The sequence below is a fragment of the Macadamia integrifolia genome, chromosome 7, assembly GCF_013358625.1.
Source record: "Macadamia integrifolia cultivar HAES 741 chromosome 7, SCU_Mint_v3, whole genome shotgun sequence".
Classification (NCBI taxonomy): domain Eukaryota; kingdom Viridiplantae; phylum Streptophyta; class Magnoliopsida; order Proteales; family Proteaceae; genus Macadamia; species Macadamia integrifolia.
The window spans coordinates 7,712,255-7,731,618 of NC_056563.1; the positions used below are offsets into that span (position 1 = coordinate 7,712,255).

At 38.1% G+C, this 19,364-nt stretch overlaps 3 protein-coding genes across 3 annotated transcripts in view; 1 reads left to right on the forward strand and 2 right to left on the reverse strand.

Moving 5' to 3' along the window:
- Positions 1–2,804: 2,804 nt before the first annotated feature.
- Positions 2,805–9,302, reverse strand: LOC122084376 (serine hydroxymethyltransferase 6-like). The gene is made up of 4 exons (XM_042652577.1): positions 7,973–9,302; positions 6,096–6,501; positions 3,730–3,831; positions 2,805–3,617 (listed from the first exon to the last, which is right to left on the reverse strand). Exons 1-4 carry the CDS (start codon positions 9,020–9,022, stop codon positions 3,394–3,396), a joined length of 1,782 nt encoding a protein of 593 aa, XP_042508511.1. The 5' UTR covers positions 9,023–9,302; the 3' UTR covers positions 2,805–3,393.
- A 3,356-nt stretch (positions 9,303–12,658) lies between these two features.
- Positions 12,659–15,944, forward strand: LOC122083946 (pentatricopeptide repeat-containing protein At3g12770-like). Its single transcript, XM_042651893.1, has one exon. The coding sequence runs from the start codon at positions 12,716–12,718 to the stop codon at positions 15,767–15,769; it is 3,054 nt and encodes a 1,017-aa protein (XP_042507827.1). The 5' UTR covers positions 12,659–12,715; the 3' UTR covers positions 15,770–15,944.
- Positions 15,945–17,708: 1,764 nt separating this feature from the next.
- The window catches only part of LOC122083643 (protein PSK SIMULATOR 1), a 33,870-nt gene continuing 32,214 nt past the window's right edge, over positions 17,709–19,364 (reverse strand). The window contains exons 11-14 of the mRNA XM_042651512.1: positions 19,114–19,230; positions 18,863–18,939; positions 18,688–18,732; positions 17,709–18,584 (exon numbers count right to left, since the gene is read on the reverse strand). Coding sequence (XP_042507446.1) covers positions 18,065–18,584; positions 18,688–18,732; positions 18,863–18,939; positions 19,114–19,230 — 759 coding nt within the window. The 3' untranslated portion in view covers positions 17,709–18,064. The remainder of the gene's footprint in view (positions 18,585–18,687; positions 18,733–18,862; positions 18,940–19,113; positions 19,231–19,364) is intronic.

The window sequence follows — 19,364 nt, forward strand, 5'->3', positions numbered from 1 at the left end:
CATCACTGTCTAGGAGAAACAAGAAGAAAGAACATCAGATAGAAGCTTCAATGGAAAGCCTTGTCCATCCCTCTCAACACCCTCCCTCCAAGCAAAACAACGGCTTTCTTTTCCTTTGTAAAAGGAATAGAATATAATATTAGATTTGAAAAAGAAAAGGGAAGGAAGCTTCTTTATTTCTGATTACATTGTCACACAACCAGACATTAGAGACAAATACAATGGTAGAATGTGTGGAATTTTGAAAAGTAAACATAAGTTAGAAAAAAAAAATAAATCCATTCTTTTTTGCTCCTCAAGTCTTCTTCACCTTTCCTCACTTACTTTTCTCCGTTGGTGTTTCCTTTTCTTTACTCAAATTCTTCTTGTTTCTTCTTTATTAATGTTTCTTTTTTATTTCCTCCCTTATGGTGGGGTGGAGAGGGTGAAAGCTTTCATATTTTCTGGTTGTTCTAGTAAATGGCTAATCATTTCATTTGTGAAAAAATGATGAAAGAAAGGGTACTGGGCAACTGGAGATTCTTGGGTTTGCTTTAAATTCAAAAGTGATTCCTTTCCTCAATTTTCATAGAAGCTTTTGTCTGACTCAGTTATTTTGAAAGCAATAGAGTTGATGATGAAAGCTTCTTAATTCCCCAATCTCAACACTCCCCCTGACATCTTCTTCCCCTGTTTGTCCCTCTCAATCTCTCCCTCCCTCTCACTTTGTAATGAACATGATTTGATTCTCTTCCTCTCTTTTTTGCATCAAATTTTAAGGCTTTTCATCTTTTAACAGTGGGGACTTCAGCAACAAAAAAATATATCTATAAAAATAAAAAAATCTTTTAACAGGGAAGGGGATTGATACTTCTCCCTTCTCAGAGTCCTTTATCAAGTTTTAATTTTCTCTTAACAGATAATCAGTGACAATGAAACATGAAAACAATAGAGTTTACAAGGAAAAACAAGATTTGAGACTTTGAAGTCTTGGGCTATGAAAAAACTGATATAATAATCACTCATCATTACATGCATAGCAAAGTGCCATTGTTTCCACCACCCGGACAGGGCTACCTGTCTGTTCGGCTGTATATATTCAAACACTTGATTGTTCATGCCGTACAATTACAGAGCTTAGAAGTCATCATGGTCATCAGTTTTGTTGACCATTAAGCTATACTATGATGATCTCTCCAAAAAAAAAAAGCTATATTATGATGATCATCCAGCCTGATTATTGGTTACTTTAGGAGTATTTGATTTCTCCAACCAAAGAAACTATAAGATATTAATTTTAGCTCAAAATTTATGGACATGTCATCTCCATTATACTCCACTAATTTTGTAACTTTTATATCGATTTAGAGTGATTGGACTTCTTACCTACATCCACCACCAGGAGCACATTCTTGGACTTTCCACAATCTCAATTTGACACTTAAATGTTATATTTTTTGGGTTCACAACTAACCAAAGTGTATTTTGGGCTCAAATTCGAACTCAATTGTTTTCTCAACGGTAGCAATAAAGCCTTCCAAATTGCTTTTCAGGTGTAGCAATCACCTCCATAATCACCTCAGCGATTGACCCTTTGGAGATACTCTAAACTCTTACAATTCTTACAAATCATACTACCTCAAAAGCAAAGTAAGCAAGTTAAGCACACTAAAATTATTTTCAATAGCTTTTAAAATCCAAGGTTCGATATTCCAATTAAGACTGAAATTCTTAGCATAACTCCCTTAGACCTCTCTTAAATATAGGAGAATAAATTAACAAAAAAAAATATAGTTGTTTGTCTCTAATGGATTTTTGCATAGCAGAGTAGGTCGAGAATTTGGGTCCTCTCCAATTAGTGGGCTGCCCAATTAGTGTCCAATTAACCATCCAATGGTTGGGAGGACTTGGACACACATCCCAAACACATGGGTGCGCTTCCCTAGGTTCCCCCCAACCATCGGATGACTAATTGGGGGGCAAAATATTAGAGAATTTTTTCCCCACCGAAGGCCGCAAGCCTAGACCCAATATTTCAGCAGTGTTGAAAGTAGCTGCGATGTCATGTACCTGCAGCCATACCTTCTTGTAGGAGGAGATGTTCACCATCAAATCGAGATTTGGTGTGCACTATTTAATGGAAATCCAGTGTCCATCCACCAAGGCCTCCTATGGGAGAGCTTGAGTAGAAAGATTCCCTTTGCTTGAGCCACCACTGCCATGCTCCCTTAAGGTTGCCAAGCTTGGAAGCAAGCCTTTATATAGCCTTCTCTCGGCTATAACCATTCCATCCAGATCCAGGTTGTGCCCCCATGCCTCTGTAAGCTTGCGAAGGTACGTCCACTGGTTTCAGCTTTACAGGAGCTAAGTTTTCCAATAATGTCTTTTCCTTACCTTCCATAAGCTGATCATAGTTTCTCATAGGGGCGACTCGAGAGACATGCGGCTGCCAGAGGGGTGGAGGCTGAAGAGGGAGGAGATGGCAATTGGATTTTTTTTTCTTTCTTTTCTTTTTTTTTTTTTTTTTGCCGGGGGTGGGGGGCGAGGGGGGGGGGCGGGGGTTCACAATTTCAAGGGCTTTCAAACCTATTGAATGGTTTTGTTTTGTGCACGATCATTCCCCATGCACGGCTATACACAAAACCTTCTGCACCCTTGGATCTAAAATGACATATTACTTTATAGGACACAAAAAAAACCACTATCTACTGTGCAACCACTGTGCCAGCGCACAGACCAATTGGAGGCTGCACAGAAGCATCTTCAATGCATAGGGTTGGGGCAGTGCAGTCTTTTCATGCCCGTCCTATTGTATGACTAGATTCTTTCTGCTATTCAACTCAGATTAGATATGTTTCCTTCACAAATACAGTCCAAAAAAGAGAGATGGCAGAGGAAGATAAAATGAAATTACATACAAAATTAAATTTTCCGTGAGCCCTTCTGTTGAAACAAATGGATCATGATAAATCATTGTCTGCTAGCACCAGAGGTCCTGACATGCCCTTAAGGCAGGGGAAGCATCATAATTCTTTAAGGCTTTTCTGGTTCACTGGCTTCCCGCATGAAAGGTTTGATCTCAAGTCTCAACAATCGAGGAGTTCACTGTACCTGAACATGAAAAGCTGGAATTGAATTTCTTAGCCCTGATTTGAAAGTGGTTCCTTGCATCATTTTTTTATGCACTCATGGTGTATATACTGCAGGTATCAGATGCATAACCATACAGAAAAGCTACAAACTGAAAACTGAAACATATTATACAGCATCATTTTAACATGGAACGGAGGCAGTCAGAAGGGCATTATCAACTTCGTACGGTAAGGGGAGCAATAATGAACCTAGATGGGTACACTTTCCTTCAGCCACAGTAAAGGAAAACTTTCTCCTTGAATGAAATACCCTCTTCCCGAGTCACATATCAAATCCTGGCATTGCAAACTGTGATGCAAAAGCTTCGACACGGTTCCGAAGCTCAACAATATCCTTGTTGTTCTGGAGACCCTTGAGAAAATCCCTCTGCAATTTCCCGTGTTCCCTCTGCACAATAGTTGCTATCTGTGCAGCCCTAAGGAGAAAGTCAGCTATTGTCTCAAAATCAGCCTCAAGACAACCTCTTGATGTCATGGCAGGAGTACCTGACAAGAGATGAATAAAAACCATGAGCATAGGGACTACTTAACCTGGCCACAAGCTTGAAGAGCTTCAGAGGTGGTCGCAAAATGCAACATCACTTAAATTTTTACATACCAATCCTCACACCTCCAGGAGAAATAGCACCATTATCACCAAATATAGCATTTTTATTGACGGTGATGTGGCACATCTCACAGACTTTTTCATAGCTTTTACCTATAAAATTGAGAACAAGAAAGGTCAGGGCAAACCTCAATGGAAAATATAAGGCTACCAAACAAAATAAGTTATATATCACATTACACTAAACAACTACATTGCTGTGGAAAGGTGAACAAAGTAGGTACTACCCACAACTTCAAGTTTCCAGCACCAGCTGTCAAAGACCCATTCTTGAACAATCTCTTATATCCACTCTGTGACAGCACAGTCAATGCTCTGAATATGTCGACATGTCCATTGCAAAACCATATCCCAGACAGGGAATGTTTGAAAAGAAATTGATAGTTTTGAAAACAGATGAAAAGTTTTGAATAAAAAGAGGGGGGGGGTTGGGTTTACACGTGTATGTGTAAGTTATTTGTATGTACATATTATTTTTTGCTCAGCTGTGGTCTATAGTAACATAAAATTTTACACATGTTATGAAAAAGAACCATTATGCGAACAAGGTTTCAAGTGTCAAGGTTGGAACAGCTGGATTGGCCAGGAAAGACCAATCCAATATCAATACGAAAATTACTTCAAAATTTTTTGCATGGTTATGACTTGGTTGCACCAGGGATCAATTAGGATCAGGTTAGAATGGCTTGGTCAAGATCAAGGCCACCCATGGCCAATCAAAATCACGATCCCGACTTATAAAACCTTGTGTCTGAGGGTGTTAAGTTATTTGCATTGTCTTAAATTTTGGGGTTTCCAGTATTTAAATACCATTAAAATAATTCCACATTCCACAAGTGCTATGAAAGAGAGATCAAATTCTTTTCATAAACTTATAAAGGTAGTGGCCATTTATAAACAGATATATTTGTAAGTAGTGGTAGGAGGTGGAGGAAGAGGACAAGGTGTTTTTGTTGCATGTTGGTGTTAAAAATTGTCACATATCAGACATTGGTGTGGATCCCATTTTGGAGAGTCCAGTTAACACAGCCGAGTGTATATATATTTCTGTAAACATATATTTAAGCATTCCTAGCTTTCCAAATCTAAATGACTAGGAGAAATGCCCTGCTATCCATACCTTATCACGACAATCCATGCTAAATAATGAAAGTAGTATAATGTAAATATACACTCATTTATAGGTCTACTTAGCATATATTGACATATACATGCAGAATGAATCTCCAAAAAAATCTGGAATGGTTGGAATAATCTGCATGTCAAACTGATTAGTGAATAGGATATCACAACAAAGAGTAACTAAATGAGCCTAGGCATCATTTTAAATAGAAGTAAACAAAAAACGTATCCTTGCAAGAAAAAAAAACCAACAAATAATAGTTGGTTTAAGTTTAAACAGCATCACACCTCCCCCAAAACGCAGGCAATAGTATCATATCAAAACCTCCTCTGCTTCTAAAAGATCGCCATATCATCAATACATGACTTCCAGGGGAGCGAGTCACCATCAAAACTCCAAAGTCACTGATCACAGCCAAACTGAGCCTGAATGCTACCAATTCTTTGATCTTCTTATCTACCAACCTTTTTTTTCCTTTTTTGTCTTTTTAATTTTCTAAAAGCCAAATTTATCTTCTCACCCCAACAAAACAGAAAATCTTGAACAATAACGCAACTAGGAGCACCCTGCGAATGATCTACCCAATCTTCCCAAAGAGCCATTCATCAAATGTCTCAATCTTCATGACTGTAAACATTCTTTAGATCAGACTTTTACTATGATTCCTAGGTAAGAGAGAGTATTTGTTCAGAAACAGAAGAAACAAAAACACTTAAAAATAGTTGATTTTATTTTAGTTCTATTACTATTATCATTATTTTTGGGGAGGGGAGGGGCTCATCCATCTCATGACACCAACCAATATTCAAAATTTTTTCTCTTTACAGAAACAATAAGATTTCTTTTTTGTGTGTGTGTGTGTGTGTGCGTGCTTACAACTTTCCCCCACTTCTGAATACCACCATTGTTTGTTAAGGATTCAATCCCAGGACCTGGCATAAGAACTGCCCTTTACCATCAGAGACAGCTGGTAGTTTTGTTCCCATCAGCTTCTCTATACCTGTTTCAAGGCAGATCTGGATAAGATCTATACAGTAGCCAGGTCCAGATCCAAATAAACATTGCCTGTCACAGATTCAAGTAAAACCCCAGTCGGTCCCACATCAATACGATTTTTTTTTGGGAAAGGGGTAGGTGGGGAGGGGAGGGTTGGTTGATAAATAACATTACAGAATAAAGCATAGAGAACCCATTTAAGAAAGCAATAAAAATACAAAAAAGAGAGAGGGACTACCTGTTAACCCTAGAGTTCTTAGATCCCAAAGTAACAAATGGTTGTCTGTTCCTCCAGTGACCAATCTGCATTTTCTTCTCAGCAAAGCACATGCTAAAGCCTGGGCATTTTTTTTCACCTGTTGTATATATGCTTTGTACTCGGAAGTAGCCACCTGCTTCAAGGCTATTGCAAGTGCAGCTATATGGTTATTGTGTGGTCCACCTTGCAATGACGGAAAAACAGCAAAGTTTATTCTTTCCTCAAATTCATATTGGTCACTATTATCTCCTTGACTCAGAAGACTCCCACGCTTTCTCGGATTTTTGCCTTTCCTATAAAATATTATACCTCCCCGAGGACCCCTGAGAATTTTGTGAGTTGTAGAGGTAACAATATCACAGTAGTCAAATGGGCTTATACATTCCTGTAGAAGGCACATCCAGACACAATAATAAGAAAGGATGGTCATTGTGAAAGGAAGAGAACATCTACAACCAATATTATCCTAGAAATCCATGGTAAAGATAACTCAAAAGATTTCCTGTATAATATAGAAGAAGAAGTGCAAGAGAATCCAAAGAAAATGGTTAACTCATCACAAACAGCAGTAATAGAGTATTATAACTCATAAAACATTAAAGAAAAAGTAGAGTGGCTAAAAAATATTAATCTAGAATGTAATGCATATATTAGTCTTAAAGAGCCTGCTCTTGAGAATCACAAATAGCATGAATACAACTAAGAGTGTCTCTAACCCCAAGCACAAGCAAGTAAAGTGACAATTACAAACATAAAATGAAAATTCATCAATTTGATATGGTCCAATCATCAAATAAAAACATACAAAGGTTTATTCATATAGAGAACATTTGTCCAATGCTCTCAAATTCCAATCACTGAGGACTCTTCACTATCTATAACTGTAAATTTTGTAAATAAGAGAAGAGATAGGGCTCCTCTGCAGGAACAGTTGAAGCCTCCAACATAACTGATCGTGTCATAATCATGCATAAAATTGTTATTAAACTGTTGATTTTTCTTGGATTTCATGATTAAATTGATTCCGTTTTACTAATTTATTGTGATTGCAGGGTTTCAAGGGTAGAATTGCAATTTCCACAAGAATAAGAGAAAAATAAAAAAAATAAAAAGAAATTGAGGAGAAGAGGCTGATCCAGAAATAGTTTACCAGTTGTAAGTGAATGATATTAGCAAACAATGCCATGATCATGCACTGAAGACATCAAACAATTACAACAATAAGTTCTGCCAGTGACAACTCCTTATTCCTACAAGTTGTATGACCCCGAGTTCTAGTTTTGATCAAGATATCTTAATCTTCAGCCTATTCTTCTACATTCTATCAAAATGTCCAACAAAAACCAACCAGATACAAGTTATAATACATATTCAACTGAGGAATTATATATCTGCTGTTTTCTAGGATACAAAGCTGTCGCAGTTACCACAAAAGATCAGATGAAATGATATTGTCCATTTCCATTCTAGTACACTAAGCAATCCTCCAATAAGATGCCACATACCTGCAATTATAGTTGTAACAAAAAAGAAGCACATATCATTTGATGCATGAAAAACAATCGATTTTGGATTTCAATAATCCAATTTGTATTTTCATGATATGATGGAAGTATGAAAGCAAGAAACTGCAAACATGGTGTCACATACCAAACGAACATGAAATCTATCTCTAGAGAAGAAACCAATAATCAATAAGAGCAAACATGTTTTCCAAACTACTCTTATCTGTATAAAACTAAGGAATACTTAAAAAATAAACACCATGAAAAATATGAATGAAACAGCGGCAAGGAAAGCATCAAGAATAAACAAGTTTCAGGAGTTGAACACAACATAGCAAGTAGCATTCACACCTCAGCCGCAACAAGACCACTGATATGAGCCATATCACACATCAGCACTGCTCCACACTTATCCGCAATCTGTCTGAACCTGGCGTAATCCCACTCACGTGGGTAAGAGCTACCACCACAAATAAGGATCTTTGGGCGGAAATCAAGCGCCCTCTGCTCAAGCATGTCATAATCAATGTAACCCGTGTGTGGGTTCACCTTATAGGGAAGACTCTCAAAGAAGATTGATGCACCAGAGACCTTCTTCCCACTTGGAGTATAATAACCATGGCTCAAATGCCCCCCTGATGGAGAATCCAAGCCCATTATTCGATCCTTAGGAAGAAGAAGACCTGTGTAGACTGCAAAATTAGCTGATGTACACGAGTATGGCTGAACATTTACACCCCAATGTTCAGGATCAAGATGAAAAGCAGCCAAAGCTCTCTTCCAACAAAGACGTTCAATCTGATCAATGTATTGGTTACCACCATAATACCTCGCACCGGGCATTCCTTCAGAATATTTGTTCGTTAAATGGCTACCAAGAGCTTCCATCACAGCCCGGCAAACGAAATTCTCTGAAGCTATTAATTCAATTCCTTTGAACTGTCTCTGTTTCTCCATCTCCATAATCTCGTGAATTGCAGGATCAGAAACACAGAGTGACTGATTTCCCCAAGCCCGAACCAAAGTTCTCCTCATCTCAAGGCCATGTTCAATCGAAATTCTCTTTGAAGGATTCAAAGAACACGACGACATCGAAGATTCTGAATCTCTCCTCCTCTTCAAACACATAGGATGACCCAGAAGACTAAACTCCTCCTCTTCCCTCTGTTCATCCTCTTCGTCCTTCTCCCTATCAACCCATACCTCATTCTCTCTATTTTCCGGTTGTTGCTCAAGCAATTGCAACGGAATTGATGGAACAGAGTGCGATGCATCACGGAAGCTTGAATCAATCTGGAAAGTGATTGAATCGTCTGCAATTGGAGCCCTTGTAACAACTGGCGAGTCATGCGATGGATGAAGCCCCAACGAGAGACCCGATTGTGCTTGTGACATATTCATACTTGAATTAAATCTCCAAAATTCCCAAACTTAAACCATTAACCACCAAAATTATAAATAAAAAAATAATTCAAGGCTCCGAACAACCGTAACAACAACAGAAACAGCGGCAACAGCGTCTGAAGTTGCAGGTGCAATAACGATAGCGGAACGTAGATCGGACGTTAGTTGCGGAAGAAGGTTCCATAAAATTCTGCAGAAAACCTAACCCTAGATCGAGAGAGAGTGCGGGAGGGACTTGCAGAGAGGGGTTGGGTTTTGGCGTGGATTTTACGGCCTTGGCGAGGGGTAGGTATTGTAATAGTCGGGGTGGGATGTGGGGTATGAGAGGCTACCGTGGCAGCGTGGCTGCACCTGGATGGCATTTCGGGAATTGGTTCGAATGGACCAATCCCAAACCACAAGGTCTAACACTGAACCGACTTTCATCTTGGCATCTCCTTTTCAGGATACAAAATGGCAAAATGGCCCCTAGATATAGGTCAGTGAGAGTACTATTAGAAACATCAATAGGGTGGGATTTTCGTCTTTCACATAGGGTGGGAAGATCATTTCGCCTAGCATTGTGTTTAGAAAAAGAGGTCACACTGCCTTTAGGATTATTTTTTCTATTTATACGATAGCGTGCCTTGGCCAATGAGAATGTACAAAACAATATCAATTAAGAGGGGTATAGTGGTAATTTCATACTCTTATGTTTAGAGAGCATTAAATTAAGTCCATTCTACCAGAAAGTCTTGAGTTCAAATTTCCTATTCTTACTTTCCCTTTCCATAGAAATTGAATAGGATAAAAAAGATTCTAATGTATAAAAAAAATAGATTGAGTGTTAATCGTAATCCTTGTAAAGGATGAGGCTGGGATTGCAGCTATGTTTGGTAAGGTGCATGTGAACCTGGTCGTCTTCGTAAGCAATGTTCATTTTATGTTCTAGATAGTTTCTCAACATTCAAAGTTCAAACTTGAAAGTTCAAAGTTCAAAGTTGAAAGTCGTTGAGTGGTTGAATGATAAATATATATGATATAAGTATATTTTCCACGAGGGAAAACTGCATGTTTTTGGGTTACCTCTTTAATAAAATAAAATAATCACAAGTATATGAAATGGGATTTAAACTTGTAATATTACTTGATGGTGAATGGTGATGATATTTATGTGATTGACAAAAGCTTTCTTAGAGAATATTGCAGATTTTGTTAAGATTGTCATTCCAAAAGTTTTGTTATATGGAAAAATGATGTGTGATTCTGCTCGTTTGATGTTTAGGAAATTATTTAAATTAATAAAGAATTAAATTTCAGATTCAAACTCAATCATTGAAGATCATGGTTAACCAAAGGTTGAGAGTTTCTCGACCCCCGTTTTCAGTGCCTACTTATGAATAATTAAATCATCAAAACAAATATATCATGAACTGAAGTGAAATTTTCCCATGGTCATCCCTTGCTTATTCCCTGCATCAATTAATCCATTCGTTTTTTGGCAATACATCTATACTTCTATATGTGTCCACTCTTGATCATGCATCCCCTGCAAGCCTTGGTATAGTCCCCCGTGAAGATCTGATTCTTGAGAATTACCTAGAAAATCAGAGTTCAAGAAGATCACCAGAAATTGAGACTGACATAAAGCGTAAACACCCCCCTACAACTCTTACATTTGAATCATAGTTGTCATTATAGATAATAATACAGAACAATAATGCACATAAAGAGTTACGTGGTTCGAAAAGATTACCTACGTCCTCGGTGGGATGAGATCTGCTTCACTATTAAAGGAGAATAGGATTATAATCGCTCGTCCTCACAACTCTCTCAGATTGCTTATAAAAAAGGAACCCTCGCTACAATTATTGCAACTATTAATTCACTGAGAATGTGTTTTTAGAAAAGAAAATTCCTACAAAATTTCAGAAAATATTTGTATTGGCTTCTTAATATACAAAACAATCTTTAAATCTATCTTAAGAAAAAATATCTTAATCATAACGCTTGAGAGATAACCTCATAGCTCATAGTATACCATAACTTCCATTTCCAAAGTGAAAGAAATAACCTTATTGGAATCTTTTCAATACTCCACCTGAGAAAGCAATACTAGGTTATTTACAAGGGGGAAATTCAAGACATCTTACTCTCAACATGTATCACCCTTTCAATATTTGTTTCTGAAGTCTACTTCAGCTACTAATGGTCTAAGCAAGCAATATTGACAGCTTCGTAAGCTTTGAAGCTAACTCTAAGAACTTGAGCCCAGAGATGATGTTTAGATAACAACCCCTACGCAAGTTTAAGTAGAAGAGAATTGTTGTGAACGACAGAACTCCTAAAATCAAGAACACCTAAAACCTAGGACGGCACAAGTTTTTCCAAGGAACCAACGATCAACCATGTTTATCATCCTGAAAATCCTTTCAAAATCGAGCACGAATGGAATCTAACTAATTATATATAGTGTTAGGAAAAAGAAATAACAAATAGCACATCATGGCCTAAGGGAAATTTGGAGTGACCCGACAGAATTAAACATGTTACTTTCTAGATGTTAATACAACATTGTAGCTTTGGATTGCAATCCCCATTATTATGGATGTTCATATATTTTTGTTTATATCCCATTTTTATCTCGGGCCTAACAACAAAGTGGTACTTTTAATGCATAGAATAGCACATATGGTTATGATCAAACAAACACAAATCTCGAGCACCAATATTGATGTTTTAAGTTTTTTTTCTAGTTAATTGATATTTTTATCCAAAAAAAAAAAATAACAGCTATCATTGTTTTACATATTCTTCAAATACACATGTTGAATGATTGAATTTAAAAGAAAAATAAGTTTACGATTGTTTTCGCCTGTCATGAGGGGTAGGGCAATCATTTTGCCACCCTTTATATCTGGGCATGGGCTACGCTGCCTTTCAGGATATTTTCCTTTATTTTTCATTAACTTTGCTTATTACTATAATGGTATAACCCGTTGGTAAGTGGTGTCAATCGGTTGGGGCTAGCCAGGTCTTGCAGGTCTATACCCATAAATTGGGACCCGATTTTGTAAGGAATGATTCGGTCTTGGTCGGTCTCGTGTTGGGCTCAGTTGGATTCCAGGCTTCTTTTAATCTACTAATTGGGTTGTAATTGAGCCTTAGTTGCCTAATACACCAATAAAGCCTTAAACGGTCTTTATTTATCTTAGATTTAAGAAACTTTAATATGTCTTATTAAATCATCAATAATTTAAAAAATATTTTACATTTAATTTTCAAAATAAAAAAATATATATACATGATCGTACTAAACATGTCACGAAGAATCAAGCTTGTAAACGGGATGGGCCAGTTGGGCGCTTGTTAGGCTTACTCCTTGCTACCTGTTTCTAAACAGGTCAGGCCTATTTAATAATTGGTGCAAGTCTAGCCGATCTTTAAATGGTTGGACCTAATCAGTTTTGTCGGATTGGGCTTGGGATTGACACCCCTAATGCTGATCATCCATAATTGCATTGCCAAGGAGCCTTATGATCGGTTAGGTTTTGATCTGAAAAGGGTATTGAAACTGATTCCGGCCGATCCTGGCAGAACCGATTCGATTCCCCTCGGATTTTTTTTTTTTTTTTGGGGGGGGAACCGTCTCTCTCTCTCTCTCTCTCTCTCTGTGTCCGTAGAGGATGAATTTTTGAATTTTGATTCATAATGCCAGTACTTCAGTTGGGATTCCTCTCCCCCCTCTCAAACTCTTTTCCCGCGAACTTTTCAACCCAGAATCTTAACCATTTCCCGCCAGAATTCAATTCTCGGGCTACAACGGCTAGAAATGTTAGCCACAAAGACACGACAGAACGATACTTGCTGAACCCACAAGCCCATATCACTGGTTTTCGAGCAAATCTAAAAAATTCTAATGGAAGCATCGAAAGCAACGATGAGATCAACCAGTGTCTCAACCTCTTGAACCGCTGCAATTTAGATAGGACTGGTATCTATGATTCAAAGCAAATCCATGCCCGGGTTTTGAAATTGGGTCTTTTTGGTGCGAACAGATTAATTGTAAACAAGCTGGCAATCCCTTATGCAAACAATTCGAGCTTGTTAAGTGAAGCACGCCGCTTGTTTGATGAAATTCCCGAAAGAACAGTCCCTGCTTATGCTGCTTTGATAGGTTCATATTGCCAATCACAGCAATGGGAAGATGTTGTTCTAGTATTTGGATTGATGATTCAAGACGGTGTACGACCTGATAAATATCTTGTACCCACATTACTCAAAGCTTTTTCTGCTCTTCAGAGTTTGGAGATGGGCAGAATGATTCATGGGTATGCAATAAGGAAAAAGTTGGAGTTGGATGTTTTTGTTGGGAATGCACTTATTGATATGTATGCCAAATGCAGGGACTTGAGATCAGCGAAGTGTGTATTTGATAGCATGCAAGAAAAAGATGTTGTTTCATGGACTGCCCTTGTTTCTGCATTTATGGATGAAGGACTCTTGGTTGAAGCCAGGGATACTTTTGATTCCATGCAATTTAATGGAGTAAAACCCGATTTAATCTCCTGGAACTCACTGGTTTCAGGCTTTGCACAAAACGGGGAGATAGATGGGGCCCTCCAATTATTAGAAGAGATGAAAGAGAAAGGGTTTAAGCCTGGAGTCAGTTCTTGGAATGGAGTTATCTCAGGTTGCAAAGAAAATGGGTACCATGAAGATGCTTTGGATGTATTTCATGAGATGTTGTGGTCATTCGAGGAGCTAAATGCTATTACAATTGCAAGTGTACTCCCTGCATGTGCAGGCTTGAAAGATTTGGATTTGGGCCAAGGTATTCATGCCTATGCTCTTAAATGTGGGTTATCTGGAAACATATTTGTGGGAGGATCACTGATTGATATGTACTCAAAAAGTGACCGAACTGATTATGCAGAGAGAGTGTTTATGGGGATAAAGACCAAGAACCCCGCTGTATGGAATGGGATGATTGCAGCTTATGTGAATGAGGGGAAAATGCAGGCGGCATCAGAACTTCTACACCTCATGCAAATTGAAGGTTCAAAGCCTGATATGATCACTTATAACACAATACTGGCTGGCTATGCAAGAAAGGGGCAAAGGTATGAGGCCTTTAAGTTTCTCTTAGAGATGGGTCAGAAAGGTTTGAAGCCTAACATTGTCTCATTTAATTTACTAGTCTCTGGTTTTCAGCAGTCTGGGCTTAGTGGTGAAGCTTTGAAAACTTTCCGCATCATGCAAACCGATTCAAAAACGATCAAGACCGTCATGGATGGTTCCTGTGGCCATTTTCCTACTGAATTGCTAAGTGTCTCAACCAAACCAAACACTGTGACTATTACTAGTGCTATTGCAGCTTGTGCTGATCTGAATTATTGGTTCCATGGGAAGGAAATCCATGGATACATTCTGAGGAATAAGCTTGAGTCCAACATTTTTGTTTCAAGTGCCCTAGTTGACATGTATGCAAAATGCCATGATATGGGTTTAGCAAGGAAGGTTTTTCTGCAGACTGAGGATAGAAATATAGTTTCTTGGAATGCCTTGTTGTCTGGTCACAATAACAATGGGGAGCCAAGGGAGTCTCTAAAATTATTCCTGGAAATTCTGGAAGATGGCCTCGTTCCAAGCATGATTACCCTTGTAATCCTCCTTTCAGCTTGCACTGATGTAGCAGCTTTGAGGTTGGGAAGAGAATTACATGGTTACAGTTTAAAGAGCAAATTTGATGAATCTACCATTACACTTGCTAGTGCTTTGATAAACATGTATGCCAAATGTGGAAGCATTGTAGAGGCCAGGTTAGTGTTCGACACTGAAGTTGAGAAAGATGTAGCTCTGTGGAATGCTATGATATCTGGCTATTCAGTTCATGGAATGGCAAAGGATGCAATTGAATTGTTTGAACAATTGGTAAAGTCCGGTATTCAGCCGGACCACATTACATTCACTGCACTTCTTTCATCTTGTACTCGTGAGGGACTGGTGGAAGAAGGATGGAAATATTTCAATTCCATAGAAGGTTCGTATGGAATTAAACCCAGTTTGGAGCATTATACATGCATGGTTGGTATCATGGGCAGTGCTGGTTTGCTAGAAGAGGCATTGGACTTTATTGGAAGAATGCCATATAGCCCTGATGCTTGTGTGTGGGGAAGTCTTCTACGGGCGTGCAGGGTCCATTTAAATCCAGAAATAGGAGGAAGAGCAGCAAAGTTTCTTTTTGAGCTTGAACCAGGTAATGCTTCAAACTATATTCTCATTTACAATATCTTTGCCATGGCTGGATTGTGGGATTCCGCTAGAGATGTAAGAAGTGCGATGAGTGCCCATGGGTTGATGTCTATGAAAGAATGCAGCTCCATAGATGCCGGTAACACAATAGATGCATTTAAAGCAGGAGATAGTTCACATCCCAAGTTGAGGGAGATTTTGGAGATGTGGGATAAGTTGGCCAGTGAAATGGAACACGTAGGATACTTTCCTCTTGATCCAATTTTTGAAGATGAAGAGATTAATATCTTTTCCTGTATGCACACTGAAAAGTTAGCTATTTGTTTTGGAATCATTTCTTTGGCATCTCACCGCCCAATCTCAATTTCAAAGAATGTGAGGATGTGCATTGATTGCCACACATCAGCAAAACATATATCCAAGATTATTGGAAGGGAAATTTTTGTGAGGGATGGTTGCTTCTATCATCATTTCAAGGATGGGATGTGTAATTGCCAAGATAGATGGTGAGATGTGGTGGTGATGGATGCATAAACAAGAGCCATACGCCTTGTAACATAATGATGTAATTAAGTGTAACTTGATACTAATTTTTATACAACAAAATAACAACATAGCCTTATCCCAAAATGTAATATTACCTTTATATAAAGGGAGAGTTGCTCTCCAATTTTGTCCAAGGATCTATTGGCTTCTTTCCAAATTCATCTACAACTTTTTCTTTTCTTTATTTCTGTTTTTTGGGGTTGAGGAAGGGGGTGGGGAGGGTTGATATAGAAGGAAGATTCCACATTATATATGCCCTAGGCCAAAGAAAATGCCCCAACATATCGGTGCCCTCAACTTGGTATTTTCCCATTTTAACCGTCTGTGTGGTGCCGATAGCTACTTTGCTGTAAATAGGTACTTGTATAATCCGGAATACATAGCCTATCGCATATATACTATTAATCCACGAATAACCAGTGTCTCAACTTTCCTCAATTGAAATTTATTTTTGGGAGAGGATTCTGAGCAAGTGACATCAGGGGGAAATGCACCAATGAGGTGAGATAAAATGGTATTATACATAGGAGGGCAGTGAGGCCATTTCCTGTGAGGAAAGAGACAGGCAAAGGTGCTTATATACCTTGCCTCGGTGGCTCAGAGAACTTTTTTCCCTCCATTTTTTTCTGTATTATAATTTTTTTTTTTGAGGGGCCGAGGGGCGCTTGGTTCCTATACCCCCATGGTAGGGACCTTCTTGTATGTCCATTTTAAGTAAGTGGCACACGACTGATCAAACGGGGGCCATATTTTGTAGATAGGTAGATCTTTCCTAAGTCCCCTGTTCATATTTCAAGTTTCAACCATATTATAGCTTACCATGTGACAAAATTGAACTTCAAAAACCCTTTTTTTTTTTTTTTTTTTTTTTTTTTAAATTAAAGAGAGCTTGATATTTTTTAGTTCAATGCTTTGACGGACATACTTCATAATGCTTGGAATCTATATATTCATTAAAGTACTTGAATCACACAAATAGAATGTAATAACCTTTTTTTTTTTTTTTTTGGGTCCAAATAGAATGTAATAACTATAATACAAGAACCATTAAAAATCAAGATTGTAGTCACATTGTCCTTTGCCTCAAAAATAAATGGCAAGAAGATTCACTTGCAAGCTTACAAAAAGAACATAATAATTTCATAAAAAGAAACTTGGCTAGTTTTTCCAGAGTAGCAACACCATCCGCTAAAACCTTCTACAAAAATTCTTTGAAACCAAGATGAATCCTAAATTTCCAAAAAAATTTCCAAGTCCTTCTCCTTCGATAAAAAACTATACCACCCAAATCATTTTAATGAGAAATGTAGCACTTGATGCATTGTCACATTACCATTACAAGACAAAGGCAAATCCAATTACAAGCAAGATTATTCACATCAATGGTCATTGGTCCCAATTATTTTTTAATTTTTTAAACCAAGGTGGTGCCTAATATAGAGAGATCCATCTACCATAGGTGAAACTCCAATGATATTAAGGATCTTAATATGATTTTGTTCTGAAGTACCCTCACTAAAGAAGATATTGTTTTTGGAGAAGTTGATTTGTTAGCCAAACAAATCTTGAAAGTGATTCAGAAGATCACGAATCGAAAGAGAATTATGCTTAGCTGCTCTATAGGAGAAAAAAAAAATCATCAACAAAAAGAAGAGAGATTTCAGGTGCATCCCTACTCATGTTAATACCTTTAAATATATTGAGCTCACGATGAACATTTAGAAACCTTGATAGCCCTTGATAGCAAGAATAAATAAATATAGATTATGGGAGCACCCTCGACGGGTACCACTAGAATACAAAAAAATAAATAAATAATAAATAAAATATTCTCCTCTGCAGTTTAATAGAGAAAGTACCCAAAGACACAAGGTTATGACAGGAGGGAATTGAACACAGGTGATGGAACAAAATCGTGACATTGAATTATTACATTTTCATTTTATGTACATATATAACTGATGAACCCACTGTTTCAGAATTCTATTCCAGTAGTACAATACAACTCACCATGGGCATCTCTCACCATTATGGTGCATCTATTCTCATCACACAGGGTCTCCCTAGTTATCTTACACAAACTTTCCGCCCTCAAGAACAAACGGATCGAATCTTGGGGTCTCCAATCCATTCCTAAATCACATATTGGCTCAGATGCGATAATCATGACGGATGATGGGGCCTTCCAATCTACAAACATGCATCCGTACACGAGCAGCCTTTTGCTTATCCCATTTGTTCCATGATCATCAACAGATGTTACAAACTTCTTAGTGTATCTACTCTGTCAATGGCATCCAAAGCCTTGATCCTGTCAATATCAAAATCCATCACATGAAGGGAAGATGGCCTCCCAATAGGGAAGCATTCTTCCTTGCTTTCGCTCGTCGGCGAGTGACTACTACTCTTGCTCAGCCTATTGTGCTTACTTAACTTCGTCTTTGCAGTATCAAATTCCTGACTTTTACTTATTCCTGGTGTCAGTTTCCTTTTATTCACATCCCGCAGCATCTCCTGGTCTTCAACAGTAAGGGCAGGTGAAGGAGCATTTTGTTTGTGTGTGGCCAGTGGAAATATTTTCTGCGTAGGAGAGCGGATTGGAGATTTAATGGGAGACCTTATGCCCAAAGGGGGCACAAATCTTGATTGGCTGATGAGATGGTGAAGCCACACTACCAATTCAAGCATATAAGCTTCGGTCTTCTCCTTATCAGCATGGTGAAATGTCTCCATCCGAATTAAGTCAGTTTGCCCTGCTGGCTTTCGGTTAACGTCAGACCTGAAAACATAGAAACCGGAGCATTTTGCATTCCGGTTCGGCTGATTATGAATGCTTTTACAGTAGAGAGAAAAAAACAATGAACTAGTCATAGCTCACTTACCCTGTATTTGCCCACTCGCCAACCCAGCCAAAACCATGATGGGCTCTGTTTTGAACAGTGTTTGCAGCAGAAGACAAGAATAATTACTAACCAAATAAGCAAAGAAACAAGATGATATAACACTAAATAAGTAAGACTCAAACAAAGAGCTGTTTGTAGAGGCCAGCAACTTTACTTTGTTGTGTTAGTGGCAATTGGAACTAGCCACTGTAAAGTTTTCTCCATCTCGGCTTTGATTTGTGTAACAGTAAGCTGCAAAATAGTCGGTCATAAAACAGTTAAAACCAAATGAGTAGCCTGATAGAACAAATTGAGGGTTCTTTTCAAATAAATTCTAGCAGACACAAGAAACTAATTAAGGAAATATTAAAATGGACCAGAACAAGAAACCATAGATGAACTATTTAATCAATGAATAATGAATACCTGTTCTTCGATCTGAAATGACTGTAATTTAGAGCGTAAGGCCAATTTTATACTAGGTGGCAGTCCTTGGTATAATGTATCCCTGGTATTTGGAGGCACAGAACTTGAACGGGAAACCTGATCACATTATGCCTACTCAATAAAAGTCCCACACCATGAATTAACAGAAAGCATATCAATTATCCTAGTCAACGGATATCAGGATTTTTTGTACATTTGAAGCACACTGACAAAACGCAGAAGAGACAATA